The 9,123-nt window shown below is 37.8% G+C and overlaps 1 protein-coding gene across 1 annotated transcript in view; it reads left to right on the top strand.

Annotated features, from left to right (window-relative positions):
- Positions 1-9,123, top strand: part of LOC306968373 (kinesin heavy chain-like) — a gene marked incomplete at its 3' end in the record, with an annotated part of 40,864 nt that continues 31,741 nt past the window's right edge. The window contains exons 1-6 of the mRNA XM_079563717.1: positions 1-161; positions 5,517-5,601; positions 5,940-6,027; positions 6,596-6,669; positions 6,808-6,912; positions 7,079-7,127. Of these exons, the coding sequence (XP_079419843.1) occupies positions 121-161; positions 5,517-5,601; positions 5,940-6,027; positions 6,596-6,669; positions 6,808-6,912; positions 7,079-7,127 (442 nt within the window). The 5' untranslated portion in view covers positions 1-120. The remainder of the gene's footprint in view (positions 162-5,516; positions 5,602-5,939; positions 6,028-6,595; positions 6,670-6,807; positions 6,913-7,078; positions 7,128-9,123) is intronic.

The following is a 9,123-nucleotide window of genomic DNA, read 5'->3' as shown; positions in this document are numbered from 1 at the left end:
GACTGTACGTGTGGCCCCGCCCCGGTGTGACTCTGAGGCCGTGCTCCAGTCGGTTCACCGCGGGGCCGTGTCCCGGAACTCCCGTGCGTGTGCGCGTGCAGCCGTCCGTGCGCGTGCAGGATGGGGGACGCGGCGGAGTGCGGGGTGAAGGTCATGTGCAGGTAAAGGATCTGAAGCTTCTGTTTCATAAACCTCTTAACCCCCGCCTTCACCGAGCACGTCCTCCAGTTATTATCCAGGCTTTACCCAAATCTAAAGGCTCCTTGAAGCATATTTCTACTGTGATTCATTCATTTTCATGTTGATGTTTCATGGGTTTATTTTTTCTGCTTTCTGGTCATTTTATATGAAACTATAAACATGTTATAAAAAAGTTTCATAAACAGCATCACAAAAGTGATGAAAAAGTGACAATGAAAAAGTTTCACTTTCTCCAGTTCTGGCTTTACTCAAATCTAAAAGGTCCCGTCCAGGCCAGAGTCACGCTTCATTTGAAAGCTAAGACCTACAAAACTGAGACATGTCGTAAACATGATCAATTATTCATGATTATTATTATTTTTATTTAACCGCTGCTATAAAAGTGCATATAAAGAGTCATGTGCCGGGTTCATTCAAATGAAACATCTTGTATTTCACGCAGATATTCAAATGTTAAAGTCCAATGTATAAATACATTATTTGTAGAGCACAATTCATACACAAGGCCGTTCAAAGAGCTCCACAGCTGCACAAGTGACCAGAAAACAGATAAACAAAAACATGTTGTTGCTTTTTACGGTTATTATTGAATTATTATATTTGGAGCTTTCACGTTTTTAAAGTATAAATACAAGTATAAACTCTCAGCGGTTTCTCTGTTTCATGGACTTTTGTCTGTTCAGGCGACTGATAAGCGTGTTTGATAAGCGTGTTTAATAAGCGTGTTTAATAAGCGTGTTTAAAAAGCGTGTTTGTTAAGCATGTTTGTTTATTAAGTGTGTTTAATAAGCGTGTTTAATAAGCGTGTTTAATAAGCGTGTTTAATAAGCGTGTTTAATAATTGTGTTTAATAAGTGTGTTTGATAAGCGTGTTTAATAAGCGTGTTTAATAAGCGCGTTTAATAAGCGTGTTTAATAAGCGTGTTTAATAAGCGTGCTTATTAAGCGTGTTTAATAAGCGTGTTTAATAAGCGTGTTTAATAAGCGTGTTTAATAAGCGTGTTTAATAAGCGTGCTTATTAAGCGTGTTTAATAAGCGTGTTTAATAAGCGTGTTTAATAAGCGTGTTTAATAAGCGCGTTTAATAAGCGTGTTTAATAAGCGTGTTTAATAAGCGTGCTTATTAAGCGTGTTTAATAAGCGTGTTTAATAAGCGTGTTTAATAAGCGTGTTTAATAAGCGTGTTTAATAAGCGTGTTTAATAAGCGTGTTTAATAAGCGTGTTTAATAAGCGTGTTTAATAAGCGTGTTTAATAAGCGTGTTTAATAAGCGTGTTTGATAAGCGTGTTTAATAAGCGTGCTTATTAAGCGTGTTTAATAAGCGTGTTTAATAAGCGTGTTTAATAAGCGTGTTTAATAAGCGTGTTTATTAAGTGTGTTTAATAAGCGTGTTTAATAAGCGTGTTTAATAAGCGTGTTTAATAAGCGTGTTTATTAAGTGTGTTTAATAAGCGTGTTTAATAAGCGTGTTTAATAAGCGTGTTTATTAAGTGTGTTTAATAAGCGTGTTTAATAAGCGTGTTTATTAAGCGTGCTTATTAAGCGTGTTTAATAAGCGTGTTTATTAAGCGTGTTTAATAAGCGTGTTTAATAAGCGTGTTTATTAAGTGTGTTTAATAAGCGTGTTTAATAAGCGTGTTTAATAAGCGTGTTTATTAAGCGTGTTTAATAAGCGTGTTTAATAAACGTGTTTAATAAACGTGTTTAATAAGCGTGTTTAATAAGCGTGTTTGATAAGCGTGTTTATTAAGTGTGTTTAATAAGCGTGTTTAATAAGCGTGTTTATTAAGCGTGCTTATTAAGCGTGTTTAATAAGCGTGTTTATTAAGCGTGTTTAATAAGCGTGTTTAATAAGCGTGTTTAATAAGCGTGTTTAATAAGCGTGTTTAATAAGCGTGTTTAATAAGTGTGTTTAATAAGCGTGTTTAATAAGCGTGTTTATTAAGCGTGCTTATTAAGCGTGTTTAATAAGCGTGTTTAATAAGCGTGTTTATTAAGTGTGTTTAATAAGCGTGTTTAATAAGCGTGTTTAATAAGCGTGTTTAATAAGCGTGTTTATTAAGCATGTTTAATAAGCGTGTTTAATAAACGTGTTTAATAAGCGTGTTTAATAAGCGTGTTTAATAAGCGTGTTTGATAAGCGTGTTTATTAAGCGTGTTTAACAAGCGTGTTTAATAAGCGTGTTTAATAAGCGTGTTTAATAAGCGTGTTTAATAAGCGTGTTTAATAAGCGTGTTTAATAAGTGTGTTTAATAAGCGTGTTTGATAAGCGTGTTTATTAAGTGTGTTTAATAAGCGTGTTTAATAAGCGTGTTTAATAAGCGTGTTTGTTTATTAAGCGTGTTTAATAAGCGTGTTTGTTTATTAAGCGTGTTTAATAAGCGTGTTTGTTTATTAAGCGTGTTTAATAAGCGTGTTTGTTTATTAAGTGTGTTTGATAAGCGTGTTTCTTTATTAAGCGTGTTTAATAAGCGTGTTTGATAAGCGTGTTTAATAAGCGTGTTTGTTAAGCGTGTTTAATAAGCGTGTTTGTTAGGCGTGTTTAATTAGCGTGTTTATTAAGTGTGTTTAATAAGCGTGTTTAATAAGGGTGTTTATTAAAGGAGCTATATCCTGCTATTTTAGCCATTCCAAAGTTAAGTATAGGCATTTATATGATATATTGTACCTCTACCACTATGGAGCACTCATTTTTTTGATAAATATAAGTGTTTTCTGGAGGTATTTTTCAAACCCGGAAGACAGAACGCTTCGATTCAGTTAACTCCGCCCCCTCTCTCCGCACATACTTTACCGTAATATAAATAAACAGCAATAAGTGAAGTCACTTCACGATGCAGTTATAAGGAGTTGACATCTGCAACACAGCTTCATAAATGGCTAACACACATGCTAATATGCTAACACACATGCTAATATGCTAACACACAAGCTAATATGCTAACACACATGCTAATATGCTAACACACAAGCTAACCCGCGTTTGGATTGACTCACCCTCTGCTCCATCGCTGTTTACATTATGGGACTCGCGTTGGTTATAAAAGTTAATCCACTTTGGTTCTGGTGAAGGTTCTCCAAACATCCATCAGAGACAGTCACAGAGAAACAATATTTTGGCTGATAGTCGCTGAATCCCGGAGAAAAAAACAGCTGAGTGGCCTCTTCCTGAAAAGGGTTGAATATAAACTCCTCGTCCTCGTAGCCAAACGCGCTTCTTTTTCTCCGTGACATTATCGTTAGTTAAGAATAAAAAACAGCTGTGTCCAGAATAGGTAACGAGCTCCATCTTCAGCTGCAGCGCAAACATGACTGATCTGTTCAGACACATGTGTTTGTTTTGGCCTCAGCTGACCTGGAAGCACCTCGGGCACATCCTTTTTTATTTTTTATTTTTTTTATTTTTTTTTCATTTTTTACTCTTTTTTTCTCTCTTATGACAGAAATAATGAAAACGCTGTTTTACAAATTAAAATCAGGCCGTAAGCATAGAATTAAGACATTACATTACAGACGTCGAGCACTTCCGTTCCGTTGTTACGACACAACTGAACACTCAGTCGTTCACCAGGAGAGGGCGGAGCCTCAGAGAGCAGGATTCAGGAGGATTACTGAGAGCTGCGTGAATGAAGCCACAAACCACTCTGGGGGTGTTTTTGATAAGGAAATAGCATAACAACATGGCTAAAAGCTCCAAAAAGTCGATTTTGCATGATATAGGACCTTTAAGTGTGTTTAATAAGCGTGTTTGTGTATTAAGCGTGTTTAATAAGTGTGTTTAATAAGTGTGTTTGTTTATTAAGCGTGTTTATTAAGTGTGTTTAATAAGTGTGTTTAATAAGCGTGTTTATTAAGTGTGTTTAATAAGCGTGTTTAATAAGCGTGTTTGTTTATTAAGCGTGTTTATTAAGTGTGTTTAATAAGTGTGTTTAATAAGCGTGTTTGTTTAATAAGCGTGTTTATTAAGTGTGTTTGATAAGCGTGTTTAATAAGCGTGTTTAATAAGCGTGTTTAATAAGCGTGTTTAATAAGCGTGTTTAATAATCGTGTTTAATAAGCGTGTTTATTAAGTGTGTTTATTAAGTGTGTTTAATAAGTGTGTTTAATAAGCGTGTTTAATAAGCGTGTTTATTAAGTGTGTTTAATAAGCGTGTTTGTTTATTAAGCGTGTTTAATAAGCGTGTTTGTTTATTAAGTGTGTTTGATAAGTGTGTTTAATAAGCATGTTTAATAAGCGTGTTTGTTAAGCGTGTTTGTTAAGCGTGTTTAATTAGCGTGTTTAATAAGCGTGTTTGTTAAGTGTGTTTAATAAGCGTGTTTAATAAGTGTGTTTAATAAGCGTGTTTGTTAAGCGTGTTTAATAAGCGTGTTTGTTAAGCGTGTTTAATAAGCGTGTTTAATAAGCGTGTTTGTTAAGCGCGTTTGTTAAGCGTGTTTGTGAAGCGTGTTTAATAAGCGTGTTTAGTAAGCGTGTTTGATAAGCGTGTTTGATAAGCATGTTAGATAAGCGTGTTTAAAAAGCGTGTTTGTTAAGCATGTTAGATAAGCGTGTTTAATAAGCGTGTTTGTTAAGCGTGTTTGATAAGCATGTTTGTTAAGCGTGTTTAATAAGCATGTTTGTTAAGCGTGTTGGATAAGCGTGTTTGATAAGTGTGTTTAATAAGCGTGTTTAATAAGCGTTTTTGTTAAGCGTGTTTGATAAGCGTGTTTAATAAGCATGTTTGTTAAGCGTGTTTGATAAGCGTGTTTGATAAGTGTGTTTAATAAGCGTGTTTAATAAGCGTTTTTGTTAAGCGTGTTTGATAAGCGTGTTTAATAAGCGTGTTTGTTAAGCGTGTTTAATAAGCGTGTTTGATAAGCGTGTTTAATAAGCGTGTTTGATAAGTGTGTTTAATAAGCGTGTTTGTTAAGCGTGTTTAATAAGTGTTTAATAAGCGTGTTTAATAAGCGTTTTTGTTAAGCGTGTTTGATAAGCGTGTTTAATAAGCGTGTTTGTTAAGCGTGTTTAATAAGTGTGTTTAATAAGCGTTTTTGTTAAGCGTGTTTGATAATTGTGTTTATTAAGTGTGTTTAATAAGTGTGTTTAATAAGTGTGTTTAATAAGTGTGTTTAAAAAGCGTGTTTAATAAGTGTGTTTGTTAAGCGTGTTTAATAAGCGTGTTTAATAAGTGTGTTTAGTGTGTTTAATAAGCGTGTTTAATAAGCGTGTTTGATAAGCGTGTTTAATAAGAGTGTTTAATAAGCGTGTTTAATAAGCGTGTTTGTTTATTAAACGTGTTTATTAAGCGTGTTTAATAAGCGTGTTTTCCGCAGGTTCCGTCCTCTGAACGACGCTGAGCGCAGCCGTGGCGATCGTTACGTTCCTAAGTTCAGTGGAGACGACACCGTGGTGCTCGCCGTGAGTCACTACACGCTAAATACATGCTTACTAAACATACTACATATTTAACTACTGTACAGACGGCAGCTCTGGAAGTGCCCATATATGGTCAGGTTTTGAAGCAGTCGAGGGAAAACACAAATACTGGAATATAGTTTTGTACACAGACACGGAGAGGAGGCTTTTCTCTCCTTTTTACTTGTTTTATCATTTGTTTGTCTAAAGCTTTGCCGTGGCCCTGGCCCTAACCTCTGCTTTAATATAAGATATAACATAATATAATAAGCTTTATTACCAGTCCAAACCTACATGTTACTTCCTCATGCGTGTCTCTGTGTGATCTGGTCCTGGTCCAGGGAAAGCCGTATGTCTTTGACCAAGTCCTGGCCCCGGACTCGGAGCAGATACAGGTCTATGACTCCTGCGCCAAGAACATAGTCCAAGGTAAGGTCCCGGGTCAGAACCAGCTCTGAAAAACACCTGGCACAGGGATTGTGTGGTCCAGCTGTGTGGTCCAGCTGTGTGGTCCAGCTGTGTGGTCCACCTGTGTGGTCCACCTGTGTGGTCCACCTGTGTGGTCCACCTGTGTGGTCCACCTGTGTGGTCCACCTGTGTGGTCCACCTGTGTGGTCCACCTGTGTGGTCCACCTGACTGTGTTTCATTCATTCTCATGTTTATTGCATTTTATTATTGAACACTTTATTTTCGTTGCATTTGCTTATGTGATTGTTTTTGTAATACGTGTTGATTTGTGCAGCGCTTTTAGACTTTGTGGGTAAAATGTTCTATATAAAGGTGGATTTACGTTGCTTTTTTACCCTCGTGTTTATGTTGTATCTGCAGTTTGTCTCTGTTTCTGCTGCAGTTTCTCGCCTTAAAGCTAAAAGTATATTTTCCATTTTCCTGTAGATGTTCCATTGAAGCCTGTGATCATTTGTTAATACATAATAATGATCTTCAACTCTGGTGACTTTATTTAAACGTCTGTATTGAAATAAATTCCTGTTGTAGATGTTTTGGGCGGATACAATGGGACGATCTTCGCGTACGGACAGACGTCTTCAGGAAAGACCCACACCATGGAGGTCAGTCAGAAACCCCGCCCACAGTGGTCCTTCCGTGGTTCCTTAGTGGGCCCAGAGTGGTCCCTTGGTGGTCCCTCGGTGGTTCCACAGTGGTCCCTCAGTAGTCCCTGGGTTGTAAAAGTGGTCTCTGTTCTTCAGGGCGTTCTTCACGACGATGAGCTCATGGGCGTCATCCCCAGAATCGCCTCAGACATTTTCAACCACATTTACTCCATGGACCAGAACCTGGAGTTCCACATCAAGGTGTCACTATACTCTATTACTATTGTTATTATCTCTTATTAATCTGTTATTATCTCTTATTAATCTGTTATATATCTGTTATTGATCTGTTTTTGATCATCACTTGTTAATTCTAAATCAAGGTTTTTGAGTCATCGTCTTTGAACTTGTGTTTTATGTTTTGCAGGTTTCGTACTTTGAGATTTACCTTGACAAAATCCGAGACCTGCTGGACGGTACGTCACATGACTTCAGTCACATGACTTCAGTCACATGACTTCAGTCACAGGACTTCAGTCACAGGACTATAGTGTTCAGGTGAGACTCCGCAGGTGAACAAGAAACAGTTTCAATGAGTTAACTTAAGCTAAAACTACATCAAAATCTCAACATTATTCACTGTTTTCACCTGCAGGGTCTCACCTTAAACCGACACTGGCTCTGGGTAAAAGTCTGGGTTAAAGTTTTTCTCACTCTGGGTTAAAGTTAGCCTGACTCTGGGTTAAAGTTAGCCTGACTCTGGGTTAAAGTTTTTCTCACTCTGGGTTAAAGTTAGCCTGACTCTGGGTTAAAGTTAGTCTGACTCTGGGTTAAAGTTAGTCTGACTCTGGGTTAAAGTTTTTCTCAATCTGGGTTAAAGTTAGCCTGACTCTGGGTTAAAGTTAGCCTGACTCTGGGTCAAAGTTAGCCTGACTCTGGGTTAAAGTTTTTCTCACTCTGGGTTAAAGTTAGCCTGACTCTGGGTTAAAGTTAGCCTGACTCTGGGTTAAAGTTTTTCTCACTCTGGGTTAAAGGAATAGGCCACCGTTTTTACATACCAAAATATGTTCTTAGCTCACTTTAGTCGAGTTAATATATCCCCGTCTGGTCTTTGTCCGTGCGCTCACACATACGCAGCCTCTCCCACATGTCACATAGCTCCAAAAAAGCTCACGATAGAAGCTACCAAGCTCTTCCACGTGTTCCCTATTTAAATAAAGTTATGTGAAGTGTTTTCATGCAAAGTGTATTTACACAGAAATGTAACATGTCGATTTTATAAGCAAATAAAAAGGGGGACTATATTGTGAGGCGTAATGATACGAGGAGTAAAACGTCCGCGCAGTAACTCCTAAAGACTTCCCCCGCTCACTTCCGTCAATAACCTTTAGGAGTTACTGCGCGGACGTTTTACTTCTCGTATCATTACGCCTCACAATATAGCCCCCCTTTTTATTTGCTTATAAAATCGACATGTTACATTTCTGTGTAAATATACTTCGCATGAAAACACTTCACGTAACTTTATTTAAATAGGGAACACGTGGAAGAGCTTGGTAGCTTCTATCGTGAGCTTTTTCAGAGCTATATGACATGTGGGAGAGGCTGCGTATGTGCTCCGTTTGCCTAACAGAGCGCACGGACAAAGACCAGACGGGGATATATTAACTAGACTAAAGTGAGGTAAGAACATATTTTGGTATGTAAAAACGGTGGCCTATTCCTTTAAAGTTAGCCTGACTCTGGGTTAAAGTTAGTCTGACTCTGGGTTAAAGTTAGTCTGACTCTGGGTTAAAGTTAGTCTGACTCTGGGTTAAAGTTAGTCTGACTCTGGGTTAAAGTTAGCCTGACTCTGGGTTAAAGTTTTTCTCACTCTGGGTTAAAGTTAGCCTGACTCTGGGTTAAAGTTAGTCTGACTCTGGGTTAAAGTTTTTCTCAATCTGGGTTAAAGTTAGCCTGACTCTGGGTTAAAGTCAGCCTGACTCTGGGTTAAAGTTTTTCTCACTCTGGGTTAAAGTTAGCCTGACTCTGGGTTAAAGTTAGCCTGACTCTGGGTTAAAGTTTTTCTCACTCTGGGTTAAAGTTAGCCTGACTCTGGGTTAAAGTTTTTCTCACTCTGGGTTAAAGTTAGCCTGACTCTGGGTTAAAGTTAGTCTGACTCTGGGTTAAAGTTAGTCTGACTCTGGGTTAAAGTTAGCCTGACTCTGGGTTAAAGTTTTTCTCACTCTGGGTTAAAGTTAGCCTGACTCTGGGTTAAAGTTAGCCTGACTCTGGGTTAAAGTTTTTCTCACTCTGGGTTAAAGTTAGCCTGACTCTGGGTTAAAGTTAGCCTGACTCTGGGTTAAAGTTAGTCTGACTCTGGGTTAAAGTTAGTCTGACTCTGGGTTAAAGTTAGTCTGACTCTGGGTTAAAGTTAGTCTGACTCTGGGTTAAAGTTAGCTTGACTCTGGGTTAATGTTAGTCTGACTCTGG

The sequence above is a fragment of the Gobius niger genome (assembly GCF_951799975.1).
Source record: "Gobius niger genome assembly, chromosome: 9".
In the NCBI taxonomy this organism is placed as follows: Eukaryota; Metazoa; Chordata; class Actinopteri; order Gobiiformes; family Gobiidae; genus Gobius; species Gobius niger.
This window is presented reverse-complemented; position numbering and strand designations above follow the sequence as displayed.